Source organism: Triturus cristatus, chromosome 2_2 (genome assembly GCF_964204655.1).
Source record: "Triturus cristatus chromosome 2_2, aTriCri1.1, whole genome shotgun sequence".
Lineage (NCBI taxonomy): Eukaryota > Metazoa > Chordata > Amphibia > Caudata > Salamandridae > Triturus > Triturus cristatus.
In genome coordinates this window covers 915590584-915609293 of record NC_140582.1, presented here as the reverse complement: position 1 = coordinate 915609293, position 18710 = coordinate 915590584, and the positions used below count along the sequence as shown (strand labels likewise).

Genomic DNA, 18710 nt, shown 5'->3' with positions numbered 1-18710 from the left:
CTACTATCCATCCACTGCTCCCATTTTTGGAACAGTTTTAGGAACTACCTTTTCTTTCTTTAAGAGCACTTCATACGAGCTCTTGTGTTTTTACTCGCTACAGCTCTGTTTCTGTTAAAAGGCCTGTAAATCTTGTTCTTATCTCATCACATTTGCTGTGCATTCAAAGATCGAGGTTAAATATCAGACACTGTTTTCGAGGGTGCCTCTTTACTTTTCTTTCTCTAACTTCAAAGTGAGAGGATTTCACAATATTGCTTGCTCGTCACCCAATCCCTTCCCCCTATGCTGCTTGAGCCATCCCTTAAACGGAATTTGCTTAAGTGATGCCCATCTCCATGACGCACTAATCAATTGATCCAAATGTTCCGGCCTATTTGGAAGAGAGTTCACACTACCACACAGCATACTATACCACGTTGGTACGGCTGTCGGCCGGGCAATGCATTGATGACTCGAGGTTACTTCTACTAGTAGGACACATTTAATTGCTTCCGCGATATGGCAGGCACACTAAATTAATGCAAATGTTTTTCAGTGTAAGAGGTGCCACTCCACCTTATCAAGCTAGCAGTGTTTCAATGGCGTTCTTTTTATGTTTTGTATTCTCAGCTACTGTAGCACAAAAAATATCCACACTGGATTGACAGCTAGCATGTTTTCAAACGTTTTTCATTTTCTTAAAGGTGATTCATTTTCTTAAATAATTAAAAAGTAACATGGTGATAACACTGCATTGTGGCACTAGATTTTTTTATTAGTCTAAATTAATCCTGCCCTATAGGGGTGTTGTGCACATGGCATGCCAGCCCGGCTGCATCTGCTATGCTTCGTCTGTATTCTATGTCAGCTGTGTAACGGCGTTCTGGATTCCATTGGTCTTTTTCGTGCACAGGTTATCTTTCCATTTGTTTCGGCGAAGCTTGGATTTTTCAGGCATGTGTGTTTCTACGAGAAGTCAATTATGGCAACCACAATGTGGGCAGCAGATTATTAAATAACCAAGAGACATTTGAATAATTTTCTATATGCTCAAGTTACCCTTATAACCAATGCAAGAGAGCCAGAGAAACTTAGCGTATTTGGCTACAGCAGACCCATTAAACCATTCTTCACTGCTCTTTTATCATATATAAGTGGGTGGGGAGTCTTGGAGGAAGATTAAGGGGCAAATCCAAACTCTTGAGGGGTGGGGGTTTCCGGAGTGGGGGAAGTATTGTATTTCGAGGCCTCCTTGTAATGTGTTGTATTACATTGTAATTACATTTATGTAATAGTTGCTAAATTGAATATTTCCCAGCAATTAACACAAAATATATATAAATGTCACTTTATATTCCAGGTTGCAACATAACATGGCTGATGTATATCACATACAAAACATTGTCTGGCATAAATATTGTGTCCTAAATGCCATTTACAAAAATATCATCTCATCAAGTGTAAATTTGATATGTTTACTTAAATGGGGTGACATTATTGTAAACTTTATTTAGGACACAATATAAAGGCCAGACAATCTTTCTGAAAGCTGAACTTTTTAAGGCGGGAGTCTGTGCCCACTGGTTGGCTTTGGCCACCTTGACAGTTTGTGGGCTAGATGGACTGGAGAGCCAGAGTGAGGATCCTCGTAAGTAATACAGGGTAGCTTACAGCTCTTTCTTGCTTCTCTCTAGGAGGAGCCATTTCAGTGTGATTTGAATTTCAAATATATGATCAATCTTTATTGTGGCCTAGATCATAGAACAAAAAAGAAAAAGAAATATGTGGAGTTTTCTATAGCAATACATTATTTTGAGGCATTTAAAACTAAATCACCCACTCAGGAGAGAAAAACACATATTATTCAGTTTTTGAAGTGCGTAGCCCTATCCAGAGGAGCCTTTCAGAGATATCATAGTCAGAATAAAAGGAGCAACGATTTCAAAAGCTTATTGTAAATGAAGAAAAATGCCCCCCACAACAAAGATTATATGTTGGCATTAAGGCCAAAGACCAATTTAGGGTTGAAGATCGCAGAACATCATGATATGCACACAGAGAAACTGCTGGGCTTTTCATTGCTCTTTGAACAGTGGTGTGAGTAATGGGTTTCTGTGACCAGGATCAATAGATTCACAGTCAGGTTAGGGGTGATAGACTTTTCTACTAAAGTAGTGAGTGGTCTGTACCATGAAAGGGGTAATTTGCTGCTGAATACCCTAGTGGAAGTTCTCCAATGCCAGCGCTGGATGGTGGAATTGCCACCACCGACTAAGAACACTGGGAATGTGTCCGCTATATTAAGTGTTCCAAACAGGCGGATTTGGCTGCTGCATCTGTGAATGGTGATTTAAGTCGGCCCATAATTACTTGTTCTTTAAAATCTGTTTTTACGATGGAGCTTATTGTTGTATATCTCTAGGTTGACCTTTTCTCAGGGGATGGAGACCATTTAGGTAGACAAATCGAAAGTGGATTCTTCGCTTTTGGAAAAGATTCTTAGAAATACATCAGTTTTAAGGATGGCTGACACATATTTAGGTAGATGCTGTGAGACAAGATGCTGCCTATAAATTACAAAAATCAATTAATATATAGGTTTTACAAACTTTAGGTTTAATGAATAATTTTAATAAATCCAACTGTTTTTGCAGCGTCCTGTAGATGAACAGAGGGAACTTCTCAGCAAGTGGAATGAGATGGGAACTGATGAACCAGGTATGATTTATTTTTACTTAAAAACTGGCATAACTCATCACATTCAGGAATTGTGTTGTGTTGTATTGCAGCATTTATATAGCGCTTCCTACGTATATGTGGGGCACTGAAGTACTTGCCTACATGAGTAGCATGCTACACTGTGTAGGGTGTGTTGTTGGACTGATGTTATTTTTGTTTTGACCTTATGTGAGAAGTGTTTCCTTGTCTTGCGCGAAGACCACTGAGGTGTAGTTATTATGTTATGTGACACGGTTCGTAGCAGTGTGTTGGATGATGAAGTGCAAGAAACAGATGTGAAGTTTTATGGTTTTCATCATGCTGGTAGCTTTAAACAACTCTGCAAGTCCCTTTATGGTATTTCATTAGACATTCTCTGCATAGCTGGTTACTGCACCGAGTTAGCCAATCTGATTTTTTTTGTATAGTTGTAGTCCTGAGTTGACATGGTTGAGGGAGAGAGAAGTGGACAGATGTGTTGGGATGGACATTTTTATTATAATCCCATATCTGAGTGGCTTTTGAGATGTAAATAGGCTGTCTGTGAATGCACTATGTTATAGTCCTCCAAATTGTCCAGTAGTGCGTGACAGATCAATTCCATGCCTGTTATGTGGGCGATGTTTAGCTTTTTGACTCTACGGTGCTGGTGATGGGCAACCCCATGTTATTTGAATTTAAGAGGTATGAGTTACAATTTGTTGCTGACTGCTGCCTATTGCAGTTTTTGGTATTATTCCAGGCCAAAACTGTTAAATATCGATGTACATAACCATATAATGTCACAGCGAACCATAGATTAGCCCTTTTTTGCTCACCTGCATAATGAAAGCAGTTTACTCGTTGAGTTATTTGCAGTTTGTAGGTTGCAAGCTGGGGATTGCGCGTGTGTGTGTGCAACTGTTTTCTGGGCTCTCTTACCAGGGTGCAGGTGGTGCAGTTACCTAGAAAATAGCTATGTTTTCAATTGTCTTGGAAGCTTCTAAAGCAGGCTGGTGGTGATTTTCAAAGCTAGTCGGCTTGTACTGAGAAAGCAGTACCTCCTATGGATTTCTTATGGTAAAATGGTGTAAGTGGTGCAGGCCTGTAGTGCAATGTTCTGTTCGGTTTGTATTGCTTAAAGGTAACTTGTAGGCATAGCAGTCCTTTTCCTTGGGAGGCTCTGTGGGCAATTAAGAGTGCCTTGAACATTGTCCTTCTAGTGATATGCATATCAGTGGAATGATTGAAGGACTGGAGTCATGTGCTCTCTTGGGTGAAGGCGGAGAAGAACCCTTGCAGCAATATTTTGAATGAGCTGTATTTTGGGTGCAATGAAAGCAGGTGCACCAAGGTATAGGGGTTGGCATACTCAAGCTTGAAGATAATGACCATGAGGATGGCTTTCACTTTGTTTTGGTATGCAAGGTATGGGAAGATATGACGTAGTGTTTGCGTAGAAGGCACTCTTTGTGAAATTAGCATGCAATCTCATATAACTTCTCATAATATCGGAGGGGGTTCAAGTTCCTTAGGTCATAGGCTAGTATTTTTGCCATTGTCCACATGTCATAATCTGTGTCTGTGCAGTATTGAGCTTTAGATAGTTATTCATCATCTATGTGTTTATGGTACGAGACAGTTATCAAGTTTTTAATTCTAGAGGTCTTTGGGGCTCTCCATTTTTAAAATGATTTGGGTGTCATTTGCATAGTTCTAACAGGTGAGGTTGCATGATTTCATCAGGTTTGGTAAGTGGGTTAGGTAGATGTTGAATATTAGGGGGATATGATGAACCCCTGAGGAATGCCAAGGTGAGGTGTGTGAATAGGTGATGTGAAAGTGGTTAGGTAGATTACACTTTGTCTGTCTGAGAGATAAGAAGCAATTAATTGTAATGCATTTTCACAGATTCTGATATTATGAAGTTTTTGCAATAGCGTGTGGTGGAGAACAGTGGAATGGAAAAAGAAACAATAGCTTCCACATGCAGGAAGAAAGTTCTCTATGTGTCAGGGCCATTTTATTTTTCAAAAACACTACAAGCCCCCCCGACCTCTTCCCTGCTTTGAAAGTTAGTTGTACAAAAGAAATTGTATGCTGTGTGGGGCGTCACTTACTTGGCAGCCCACTCAGCATTTTAACTTTGCTAAAAGTGCAGCAGCTGCAGCGGTGGGAACACTTTTGTCAAGAGATCCCTACGGACATGAGGATCTCTAATTATGGTTGATGTTCTTTCACTTTGAGGATGGAGACAATAGCCCTGGCAGGTTGGCAAGCCTCCAGACATGCACAAAATAACTCCCTTAAAAATAAATTAATAGACCAGCATATATTTATAGAAACCATTATTCAACAAGAGATTAATGCCTAGTGTATAATTAGCTGTTCAATTGTGAATCAGCAGTGAAATCAGCTTAGACCTTTGATGATTTAACATTTATTTATAAAGATATAATATTCTGAAAGAAAATGAGGTACCAACAGCTATTTATGTGGCTATGGCCAAAGGCTATGACCTTTGTTTTCTAAGCATGAATCCTCTGATATTTGCTGTGATCATAACCATTTGATACAGTTGACACTCTCAGTGTCCAGTTCAGATTGCAGATCACAGAATGTTGTTTAGAGTTGAATCAAGAGTGGTGCTAAAGTGTAATGTTGTGTAGCTCCAACATTGTAGTCAGCTCTGTTTCTAGTAAATCTGCCTTGGGCAATCTTAACCTGAAATGAATTTGTCACAGGCATCCCAACTAATGAAATTTGTTACACATATATGTACTAAACATAAAAAGAATGTTATCATAACACATTACATCGTTGCCAAACTACCATGTATTCAGACAGATTGTCCCCATTGTATGCTGACTGATATCGCGTTTTTGTTTACCTCTGCTCAATGGAGTACTGTTGTCCAGTCCCCAGTGAGGTAATGTGACCACTAAAAAGGGTAAAATACCCAGTTGGACAATTTACCTTTCCAGCAAGGCCTTAGTATATGGTGCAGGAATATATATCGCTGGCATACAAATTTAAATGCCACCTGTGGACTGCAGCACATGTTGTGCCATCCACCTGGCTAGCAAAGAAAACTAGACTTCAGACCTATATGCGTAACCTGACTGCCCCAGCTTTTGAATCTCCTAGTGTATCTGCCAAAATAACCTTTTTGACAGGAAAGAACCATGCATTTGAATAATAAATAAATCACCACTAACTAGAGCTTGTAGCCCACAAGGTAGGGTGACTAGTATTTAAAAGTGATACATGCCCCCTGTAGGAAATTGGGTTACTGGTAGAGGCTGTAAAACCGCACTCAAGCAGGAGCCACAATTGTTGCCAGGGAGTAACACAAGCAAACTCTAGATTAACCTTTGCTCAACCCACGGGTGGCTTCGCACTAAAGCAGTCAGGCTTATCTTAGAGGCAATGTGTAAAATTTGCTAAATTATTTGACACCAAAACGACAAAATCCAATTAGTAGAACCGGAGATATACAATTTTAAAGGTTTTGTAGAAATCAAGCGCTAAGAAACAAAAAGCGCCAACCACAGTTATCTGGTTATGGTATACCAGGTCCAAGTCACAAGTTTAGGCCAACGACAGTGGATGACTGAGTTCAGTCCACTGAAAAGTACCCTGTGGCCTGGGCGTTGAGATGCAAATGCCTTGCGTTGAGTTGCGCTGGCAGGCGTCAAGGAAATGTCAACAAAGAGCTGTGATGCGAAGCCAGCATCATTGTCAAAGAGCTTGCAGATATTTATGCTGAGATGCATTGGTGCAGAGGGTGAGATGCATGGCGCTCGGCCAGTTTCAGCTTCGGGCTGCATCATATCGAAGAACCTGCTGGGGATTGCGAGCATTTGTGTTGAGAGGTGTCGACAGCGAACTGCATCACGCGGTGCCGGAGTCTAAGGTGGGCTGTGCCGAGATATGCTGATGTCTAAAAAGTCTATTATGTCCCTGGGGCATGAACAGGGGGACAGCCAACTGGCCTTAGAAGATCCTAGGCCACCCAGGCAGGCTGGATTCAGCAGGGCAGCTTTCAGCTACGGAAGGCCTTGGACAGCAAACCAGTACTTGTTCAGCAAGCAGGTTAACAGGGAAGACTTCACAACTGGGCAGTCCTTCTTCCACACATCCAGGAGTGATCTGAGGGTCCACTATTTATACCTGGTGCCCACTTTCAAGAAGAAGATAATTCTAGAGCCCTCCCCCTACAGAGGTGTTTTGAATTTCCCACCTTCCTTCCCTGGCCTAGCTTGTCCAGGGTGCAAAAATGTAGTGTGAACCCCTTTGTGAGTGTTTTGATGCAGAGTCTTTGTGATGTGCAATGGTGGTAGGTGACAGCTCCTCCCCATCCTGACAGAGATGGCACATCTTGATGTATCTATTCCCTGTATGTCTGGGAGCAATACCTAAAGGTCAATTGCCAGCTAAACCCAGTCATGTGACCCAGGGTACAGGCACCAACTGGTTAGTACAAGGAAATGCCAACTTTCTAAAAGTGGAATTTTCAGAATCGTGACTTAAAATTCAACTTTACCATTAAAGAGGTTTTTAAGTTACAATTCTTTACAGACCAAACATGACCTCCCCACTTGCTCCCAATTGAAATCTATCACTTTATTAAATGTAATGCTGTAACCCAATGTTGTCCTACAGGAGAGGTCAGTCTTACAGTAGTAAAAAAGGAATTTATGGTTTACTTTAGTGCCAAGACATGTGAAACTTAAAGGTACATGTTTTTCTTTTTAATTAAAATGCACCCTGCCTTATGGGCTGTTTAGTGGTTAGTCAGGGGTGGCATATGTATTAAAAAGGAAGATTTAGGCCTCACAAGAGGTTTAATTTTCCTGGTCGAAAATGCAGTTTAAAACTGCAAACACAGGCTGCAATGAGAGGCCTGAGACATGTGTAAAATACTACTTAAGTGGGTGGCACAATAAGTGATGCAAACCCAATAGTAGCATTTATTTACAAGTCCTGGGAACTTGTAGTACCAATTCAGAAGGGTCTTACAGTAAATGAAAGTGCCAATTGGATGGAAACCAATGCTTCCATGTTTAGGGGAGAGAGCAGAATCACATACACTCTGGTTAGCAGTGGTGCAGTTCACACAGTGCTAAGTCATACAACAAAAGCAATGTCAGCAAAACAAGAGGATAAAAGGCTAAAAGTTGGGTAAAACGAGACCAAGGATGTCAGATCAAACACCCCTGAAAGCTATTTTCACTGTAAAGGGCTGAAACTGTCCTATGAGAAAAACTGAAGTTCAGAGTAACATGCTAATTCTGCTAACTCAGACTTAGGACAAGCGACAATAATGATTGAAACACTAATTATAATTTTTAACAAAATCCAAATCACTAGTGGTTAGATTTTTGATAACTATTTAGGAAAATAATCTAAAAAGTTATACCTTGACTGCCTTAACCTACAGAAGGCTAATTAGCATTAGCATGCCAACTGCTGGCCCCTGTCAGTGCTTACCCTTAATGAGGTGTCAAAGTGCTACAAGAGCATAAAAGGTGGCTTCAAGCCTGATTTAGATATCAGCAGATGGGTTACTCTGTCATAAAAAGGGCGACTATCTCATCTACTGAAAAATAAATCCCATAATGTCCTATCGGATTTAGATTTTGGTGGATGGGATATCCATGCCCGTTGCGATGGATTAACCTGTCCGCCGATATCTAAATCAGGCCCTTAGACCTTTTGGCAGCAATACCCGGGTTTAAGCTATGTGGCCATTCTCATCTCAGCAAGGGCAGCTGGGGAGAGTTCAGGAACTTCATTAATTAGGAAGTTTCAGGAGTGAGCCTGCCCATTCATAGTTAAGTGTAAAGGGAAACCTTGGGAAGAAAAGCATTTGTTTCCCAGGTGAGCCTGGCAGCAGTCCAGTGGGAGGGGTAGTTAGTCCCAGAGCCAGTGTAGTGTGGTTGAGGAGAAGGGGGGTGATCATTTCCATAAATATACATCTGGCTGGGACCTCAGACACCTCCAAGGGCATTCTATGTTGGATCTTATTCATACTAGGCACTGTGGAATAGTTTGCAGTAAGGCAAACATGGTGTGCTGCAAATGTAGGGGATGGGTGCATTTGGGAACTTTTTATCTTGTTGAGTAGGACATCTCCAGGAGTCACCACCGCCCATCAACTAGTGAATCCTACAAAAGTGACACCTCAGCAACAGCTCATCGGAACAGATCTGGACCTTTGGAACAACAAAAGAGAACTGGACCTGCTGTCTGTGACCTGTTTTGAGACCTGAGGGACAACACCTGAGAGAAGTGAGACATGGACTCCAAGGGTAGGTTGGCTGACCTCTGTGGCTACAGGGCTTGAACAAGAAGCAAGAGGCTTTTTTCCTGCACTGCCCTGGTGACCAGTAGCAACTGGACCAGGCCTGGACCCTGGTGGTGGCCTTTGCTGGAGTAAATTCTTGACCCTAAGTACTGTACTGAGGTCCTTAGGTCCTTAAAAGAAGCAAAGAAGAAATGCTGCACCATAAAAAAGATTGTCCAAAAATAGAAATCTTAACAGGGCAAAGATGCCAAAAGTACTTAACGAAAAAGAGGACTTCGGCAGGAGGAAAATTCGAATTTTCCCACTCCAGGCTATGCCAGTCAAAACCAACAGCTTCATATGGGCCTCGTCCAGCTGTGGTCTGACATTGAGAGAACATTGCTGAACACAGACTGCAGCTATGCCCCCCTCAAGGATTTTGACTTCGATTTCAGAGTCTATTTGAGAATGTAAAACCTTTGACTGGGACAACCGGTTTGGTGTATCAGACTTCCTCTCCATTGCGGTTGGCTTGAAATAACGCTTAGGTCTCAGTCAATCACGTACAAAAGCGATTTACTTTTTTCTTTTTACTAATTGTATTTTAGTGATTGTGGTGTTGCTTTTCTATTACAAATTTCTATATGTTTAGAAATTGGCTGTGGGATTTTTATTGTGTTGCGTTTTGACTTTTCAATTGTTTTGTACTGCTGAATACTTTGCACACATCCTTAAATTGAGCTTGTCTGCTCTGTGCCATAGCGACGAGGGTTTGGGCCCAAGATTTTGGACTTATTATTTGGGAAGGACTCTCATCCCCAACTAATAACCCAGTTCCTTACATTATGTTAAGGTGTTATAAACAAAGCTAAGAATAATTTCACTTTAAACTTTTTTTTTTCTGTATGTACATAGATAAATACTTCACTGACGGTTGCCACTATGTAGTTGTGGTTCAGTCACAGTTTTCAATGAAAGGGCATTTTTTTATTTGCCTATATTTTTTTAACCTGTGGACTGATGCGTTCCGAATGTGGCAATCGCTTAAGTCATCTAAGATTTGCCATGCACGTTTTGTGAAGCTCATGCAGGGGTAAAACGTTGAGGGGTATAAAAATGTGTTTTCCCATTGTAGCTCATATAGGACACTTTTCTTGGGCTTACAGACTGAAACGATCTACAACAAGCTTGGCATGAAAGTAGAACTTTACTCAGAAAGCATGCTTTCATTGTTTCGATATAAAGCCATTCAGTAGTTCTTGAGACATTTACATTAAAATGTTGCTGCAGTAGCTTTATATGGTTAACTCATGACTCCTATCTATCAATCACATTTTGAATTTTGTGATAAACAGGAGGGTTCTGATAAAATAATTCCAACCATCTTTAAAATTGGCGAGTGTGATGTAGAACTCAATTTCCGCAGGGTAAACAGTGTTTACCACACATGCGAGACAACGCATGCCATTACAACGCTGTTGTTACAATGACCGGTTTGTTACATAGCATCCCAATACAACGCAAGTTGTAACACACGACTTCTGTTAGGGGGCAGAAGGTGCTGGATTTAAAATCCAACACCTTCCCTACTGTTGCACAAACTGGAGTTGGAATAGTAAATTATACTATTCCAACATCCAGAGCCCCCTACAGCAAGTCCTTGTTCCGACTTGCGTTGTAAAGGTATGCGATGTAACAACATGGTTGTTGTATCGACTGCATTGTAATAGCATGCATTGTAAACACATGCGGACTAACATGCCATATTATTTCTGCAGCCATTAGGGGCCACCCTAAGAGTTGTCAGCCCCCAGACGCATGCTAAGGGAAGCTCGGAGACATGGGAAACCTGGCCACTACACCAGGCAAAAGAAAAGAGTATGTGACTCTCCTGTCAGCGAGATCATGTTCATGTGAGCCACCACTTTAATTACTGGATCACTCCCCTATTTCGGGAGAAAAATAGCAATTTGGATATTATTTACAAGTTTCACAAAGGGTTAAAAAAAGAAAGAGAGGGCTTGAAAGTCAGAGAGAGACAGAGAAAAATTACAAAGGGGAAGCAGCAATGGCCGTGATGTGCGAGGGATGTACACAAAGGCGGTTCACTGTGCATGACCAAAGACTGTGCATGGCGGGACTGGCAGCCCCAGAGAGTTGGGAGAAGACCTGGCCTGGGCCATGGCCACAGGCTGCACCCTGCAGTCAATCTCAACAGCGCATGGCTTAAGGCTATGCGCATGTAGGGTTAAAAGTCCCAGCAAGTTGGGTGCAGAGCCTGGGTGAAAGACCCATCCGCACTGGATGCAGCCAAAGACTGTTCACCTGGGGTTGGCTGCCTGCAGTGAGTTGGTTGGCCACTACAGTTGGTTGAGTCAGGCCCTGCAACCAACCCCCACGGCTCACTACCTAATGTGGGTTGGGAATTAGCTGGCACATGCATCAACAAAGACTTTTGCGATTCCTAAATTGCGAATTTTAAGGAATCGCAATTAAGGAATTGCAAAAGCCTATGCATGTAGGAATCACTATAAAAATAGCGATTCCTACAAATTCCTTAATTGCGACTCGCTAATTGCGAGTCGCAATTAAGGAATGACGTCCCAATCATTCCTATGGGCCTCCAGGCCCATAGGAATGAATTGGAGATTGCATGAGCAAATTGCGAGTACCAGTAGGTACTCGCAAATTGCTCATGCAATTTCAAGGGTGCAAGGGTGTCAAAATGACACCATATTGCACCCCTGAAATTGATCTGTGCACATATGTTGCACACACACATGCTCTAAGGGCATGTGTGTGTGCAACATGAAACTTTGAAAAATGCACCAAAGTGCATTTTTCAAAGTTTTTGCAAATTACCATGAAGTTCAACTTCATGGTAATTTGCTCCCCCTATTAGCGAAATCGCTAATTTTTTAACTTTAATGCATTGCATTTAAGGAATCTCAATTTGGGATTGCTTAAATGCAATCGCAATTTAAGGAATCGCTATTTAGAGATTCCTTCAAATACAAAAATACCGGTCGCAAAGGGGCAGATTCTGATAATCTGCCTGTTTGCGAGCAGTTTTCTCGTTGATGCATGTGGCCCAAAGTGAATTATTTTAAAAAACATAGAAATTCACTGAAAAACCCAAAATAAAAAAATGCACAAAACACCTATTTGCAAAAGGCACTAATAGAAATGTAATCAAGAAAGAATTAAATATGGCAGGTGATTTGAGTTATTGCATACTTTGAGAGAGAGTATTGCATACCATAACTTGCAGAATTTACACACACACACACACACATATATGTATATACATATATACATATATATATGTATATATATATAATTATATATATATAATTATATAAAATTATATTTAATTTAGATATACACGTTACATGCTGGATAGTTGTGTAATTTGGTCGTAAATTGCCATTGGGAGTTTCTGTTTACATTGTAAACCACAAGGCTGAAAGAAGGCAGTTTAGGAACATGTTACAGAAGCTTCCCATTAATATATTACCGGTTTATTTTGGTGCAATTACCGAGGGAACAGTGTATTGAAAACAATAAGTGGATTAGTAAACTGAAAAGAAGAGAACATTATTTACTTGTGTAGATACGATGACAGGGTGTCAGCTAAAACTGGCTTTGCTTACTTAAAAAGCAGAGCTCTTCTAACAATGCAGTGTAAACCATAGCACTGAGTTCAATTACAATGTTCAATTAGACAGTTTATTAAACCATAAGCTTTGATTATCCTCCGAGATTGTTGATGCTGCTGCCAGCAAGATAGATCTTTCAGGGGACCCCGTTTGCAATTAGAATGCTCAAATGTCATGATTACACTGTTAGTTAGCAGACCGAGGCTATTCTCAGAGATGGCAGAAACTTCTGCTGCAATGTGCCTTGATTTCATTGTGAGTATTTTGGTCTTGCTTGGTTTTCAAAATTAGGCTGCTAATTAAACAGTGAGTTATGAATGATCTCCGTGATGTTTTACGAATTAAACAAAGGGCAAGGGTGAAGCTTTGCCGAGGCTTTCATTAATGCACAATTTCCTAGAAAGATGGATAATATTGCACAGTTCTCAGAGAAATTCAGGATTTAACTGCATTTTGTTTGTGCAGCAAAAGCACTCACACATGTAAGATAGACAGATAAATAGATTGGTTGATTCTACATGGATAAGATACCGTGCATTTACCTAGGCTAATATAATGCTATAACTAGGTTTATTCCAAATCTTATTACTTATTGCCCAGCAAGGAAACTAGGGCCAGGTGTACGACCATTTCATTTTGCGAGTCTTGAATTGCGAGACTCGCGAAATGAAATGTACTAAAGTGTCTCAAACACATTTGCAAATCCTAAAGGGGCCGTAATTGAGCTGCCTCGTCAATATTCATGAGGCAGGTCATAACTTGAGACCCATTGGGAATGGGCAATAACACAGGAATGGTGGCCTGATGGGGACAGCAGACTACAATGTCTGTGTTTGCTTTTAAATAAAGATTTTTTTTAAATGCAGCTCATTTTCCCTAAAGGAAAACGGAATGCTCTTCAGAAAGGAAAATGAAGCGTTTCTATTAAATTTTTTAAGGGTAGGCGGTGGGACCACTGCCTGCTCTTAAAAAACGTTTTCGCTACTATTCATAAGGGGAAGGTGTTCCCTTGGGACCCATTCCTGTTTGCAATTGGGTTACCACCTATTTGAAGTAGGTGGTAAACTGTGATTGTTTTGCGACCGCATTCCGGTCGCAAAGCAACCGTATATCCCCCTGCTACTCGCTATTAGGAAGGAACGCCTTTGGCACTCCCTTGCCTAATCGCGACTCACAAAATTGGGTTAGTACATGTGAAAAGGCCCGATTTTCCGTTTGCGACCGCTAAAAGCTGTCCTACTTTTGCCCCCTAGTTTTTTAGGTCAAGATCTTGTGCTGTCTCTTCAAGACATGTTGTATTCTATTTTGTGCCCCTGCTTTTCATTTGTCAGTGTCCTTTAAAAACCCTTGCTTCTAAGTGGTTATTTTTCCTATTTATCCCTCCTCTTTCATTCTTTGTCCCCTCCCATGGAGTAGGCTCCGATTTCTTGAAGGCTTCCACATGTCTCATCTTAGTTACTGGCTCAGGGACATTTTTTCACATCTGAAAGAGCTTTTCTCCAGTGTGGTCGTATTTTGACCAGCTTTTCTGTAAACAGGGTTGTAAATTGTGGTCATATCTCTGACGTCCCTTAACACCTTCCCACGTTGCTGCTTCAGCCGTACCTACCACCCCCTCCCTTTCTGCGTGCATCCAGAGAGACAGCAAGAGGCCCAGGCACCCGCTCAGTCCCGGACCACTTTTGATTTCCATTCATAGCTGTGCTCTCGTTTCAACTTGTTTAAAAAACTGGAGCTGTGCAACACAGGAAGTGGCCATGGCTGGAGCTCAGACTAGCTCCCTGGCCTAGCAAGCGCCCCGTCCCATTATCTTTAGTATGTTAGGGCTCCTTCCCCTCCTCTGCATGCACAATAGTGCATACAATTCCCCCACTCAAAGTGCACCCTCAGCTCCTCATCTTATTTCCACACCCCACAGCGGCTTGTCTTCTCTTGAGGGTTTCATGTTCCTGTGCCCCAGACGTTGCTTGTTTATACAGTGCTTAAAATCACACTTCTCCCGTCTGTAGGAGCTGTGAATAAACAGTCACGGTGGAAGGAATCAAGGACGTAGGGCACAACCAGGAACTCTGCTCCATAAATCAGAGGTCTTACAATAAATTTTCCCTGACCCAGCTCATTTTGAATCCTCAAAACTATTCCTTTTGGGCCGCTACAATGGAGATTTCATCTGCATTGATGAGGAGCAGCAAGAAAGCAGCATCTTTGGTGCTTTGGACCACCGAGCACCATCCATCATGTACAAAGTAGGCAGGTTTTTAAGACATCTAGCTGCGTTCGAATTTATCTGTAGGCATCCCATGACATATGTAATAAGCCCTTTCTGTTTTGCTGGGCACACCATCATATTGAGCCCTACTCTTTTTAATATCTATGTTGCTCCATTGGCAAGGCTTATTCTATCTTTGGGCTTCTCTGCTATCTCCTATATCGATGACACCCAGAACGTGGTGTCTGTGACAGGTACTCCATCAGACACGGCAGCACAGTTCCACACCTGTCTCCATCAAGTGGGGGACTGGATGGCAGCGAACTGTCTAAAATTGAATTCGGGGAAGACCGAGGTTCTACTTTTTGGTGGCCATACACATTTTTGGTCTCCTGTATTGTGGCCCGCCGAGCTGGGCTCCTTACCTAATCCAGTGACTAAAGTAAAAAGCCTAGGAATAATGTTTGACTCTAGGCTCTCTTTTGAGGGTCATTTGAACCAGGTTACCTCGACATACTTCTACCCTCTAAAATTACTTAGAAGGATTCTTCCTTTTATTCCGGCCAATCTACGAGCTTTCGGCTCTCGTTTTATCCAAGGCCGACTACTGCAATGGCCTTTTTATCAACCTCCAGAAAAAATGTCTGACAAAATTACAGATTGTGCTAAATGCAGCAGCCTGTCTACTGCTGAACATCCCAAAACACAAATCTGTCTCTATGACACTTAAAGAGCTACACTGGCTGCCGGTGAAGAGACGGGTCAAATTTAAGGCCCTCTGCATAGCTTTTACAGCCACTCATGACATAGGACCTGCCTTCTTTAAAAACAATCTGCAGCCCTTCATCCCGGCCCGTCATCTCCGCTCAGCCTATGCTCATAACCTGGTAGTAAGAAGCTTCCTGGTCGGTACTACCCGACTCTGGAACTCGCTTCCATTAAGGCTAAAGGAAGAAACAAATCTGTTGGCCTTTAGAAAGGCGCTAAAAATGTGGCTTTTTAATCTCTGATGTGGTAAAATCTGTCTGGTATCTTTTGGTCTGATGAACTAGCGCCTTGACACTCTCGGGTGAATGTTTGCGCTTTATACATTTCGTTTTCATTTCATTTCATATGTGCATGGCTACTTAGAACTGTGCTCACTGCAGTGTGTGGTGCATCCACGTGTGAAGCTTCTTACTTTCACTGTTTTATAATTTGCGCCTTTCTTTCTTCTTCCAATCATCTCTCCAATTGCCTGTGCCTCATCTCTTTCCATTCCTCTTGTCCGCTTTGGCTCTCTCCTCCTTCATCTCCTGCCTTCTCTCTGCCGTTCTCGACTTCCGTATCTATTTGGAGAAGGACAGACAGAGATCTCACTGGTTTAACTTATCTTTTGCAACCCGTCCCGGTTTCCTCGACAAAAACCTCTTTCATAATCTACTGGTTGTCTTTTGAAAGGGAATGGCAAAACTCTCATTGAAACAGCAAGCTATGTTAATGAAATATATCATGCGAGTACATTCCCCCTCTCTGTTCTTTTAAATGGCATTAAAACAGGACTAACATGGATGCCTAAAATGTGGAACAGACTGCCCCGCAGGTGTTTAGCAGATTTATAAACAGGCTGCTGTGCTTTTCTTGAGCTTTTGTCTGGTATTCTTAAAGAGGTACGGTCTCAAATTGCTCAGCCTGTGAATTCTCTGTAGGCGCTAGAGCTGGAGAGCTGCTGAAAGCCAATAAACTGAAAGTGCATCTCGCACTTCGGAGTTTTTTTATGTAACCTAAGCTTAAAACACCTTGTTCGTGCATTCCAAGTGTCCTGCTGTCCTCACTTGTCCCCAATTTCAGAGGCAGATAAGCAGAAAATTAAGTACAACCAGAACTGCTCCCGTCATGTGCCAATGTTTGGGCCTATAAATCATGGTGACTGTCTGTCTCAGGACAAGTGCATAGCACACTGAAGCTCTCATCAGGTCGATAGGCACTTGTGAACTAAGTGGTGCAGTAGTTAGAAAAGGTGAGCCTTGACTAGGCGTAAACTGGTTAAATTGGAGCAAGAGCAGATCTGAGTTGACAAACCGATTCACAGTAGGCCTACCTGGGTCAAGAGGCGCCTGTTGCCTTTCAAGGTTGAACACAGGCATAGAAATGAATAGCCTTGAGGAGATCCTTGGCCTCCGTGTTGGCTACAACTAATGCTCCTTCCTAAGAAAAGTGATGTCACCAATGTCCTTTTAAGGATGTTTTCGGCCCTCAGCAAGACATATTTGGGGCACTCTGTCAGGAATAATTTTGAATTTTATTATCCATTTTGTGCTAGCATTTTATCCACAAATCCTAAACTATGTCTAATTTTCAGAAATGGATCCCATAAAAACAGTAGACCTATGTCTTGCCCTAGGCCCCAAAAGTCCTTTAGATCACACTGGAGAGTGGGAGTATCTGAGATCGAGGAATAGACGGAGGTGACATAGAGGGAGGTATCACCTTCGTAGGAAGCCCCTTTAAAGCTGGGGGCCCTGGGCAATTGCTTACCATCTATATGTGTAGGCATTTGAAAGGCAAACACAGCACCATAAAGATGAGCTTTTCCTTTCCATGGAGCCAATGCAGGGATGGTCTGACCTCCGACACAGGATCTCTCCTCTTGGGTTCCGCACTTCGTGCAATCTGTAGTTTATGCAATAGATCCTTAGGGAAACTAGCATAGAGAGCTTTTGTGTACTCTATGCGAGCATTACCTAGGCCCCCTACTATAAAGGCAAGGGTACCGCTAAGTCTCTTGGTGCTTACATATGCCACATATGCTTACATATGCCACTGTGCAAGCATGCTGCTCTTTCACAAGGCAGAGACTGCTCGTCTGCCAAGTCTGGCTTGCTTTGGTGCAGGTCGGGCTCAAGTGCCCGGCTTGGGCAGCTTAATCTTTGTGGGAGCTGAGGCTGCTCAAGGTCCAGGCTGTGCTGCGCATGTGCCAAGCTGGGCTGGTTTGTGCCAGATGCAGAACCCTTGTATGCCATGGTGGTTTGCGGATGGGCAGTAGTCTCTACCCTCCTAAGTTGGTTGAGCCCCTCTTTTTTCCGGAGCCCTGGTAGTCTTCTTACAGCAGGATCTCTCCCGGAATGTACATAGTTACTCGGTGGCCGGACCCTGTCTCCACATGTTGAGTCTCTTGAAGAAAACTCTTCCATAGCTTCTGAAAGATCAACATGCGGCCCTTGTGCCTGGGTGTGTTCTTTCCAGGTTGAATTTCTGTAACAACCTGGTTCTCGATTTGCCAGCATATGCCACCACTAAGCTACTAAGAATTCCAAAATGTACACAAAGGGCCTAATCAAAAGTGCCCTGGTACATTACAATCAGGCGTACGTGGGGATTGCAGTTATAAATGGGGCTATGTTTATCTCATCTGGTAATGACTGGGTGTGATAGAAAATTCACTCCCTCCGATAGATTTCGGTAGGTCAAACGTACAAAAATGTAATAGATGAAAAAAGTACCTGAACCTGTGGATTTTTTTATGGTTCAAAATCCACATGCTTTGCTCCATTTTTGCGGGCTGAACCCAGATTAGGTGGTATTTATCACACTCAATAAATTCTGAATTCCCTCAGTACCAGATCTGATTGAGGGTGATTATTTCCAGGACGAATGTGATCAGGCCTTAAGAGTAATCATGCTTCTGCAAAAATTTGAACATACCGCCAGTTCTCGCATAGCCTCCTCGGCTGCCACTGAAATAGAGATCACCTTTCAGGACCTATATTTTTTGTGCAACAATTTCTTTTTTCTTTCTCATAACAGAATAGTACAATGACTTCAATTTCACTGATCATTGTATGGGCACTTAATGTGGTAAGTGAAACTTTCTGATCTTAGTAGCTCTCAAGTG

The 18710-nt window shown here is 42.1% G+C and overlaps 1 protein-coding gene across 1 annotated transcript in view; it reads left to right on the top strand.

Moving 5' to 3' along the window:
* The window catches only part of TBC1D19 (TBC1 domain family member 19), a 1311239-nt gene that overhangs the window by 445265 nt on the left and 847264 nt on the right, over positions 1-18710 (top strand). Inside the window, exon 6 of the mRNA XM_085643323.1 lies at positions 2637-2700. Coding sequence (XP_085499449.1) covers positions 2637-2700 — 64 coding nt within the window. The remainder of the gene's footprint in view (positions 1-2636; positions 2701-18710) is intronic.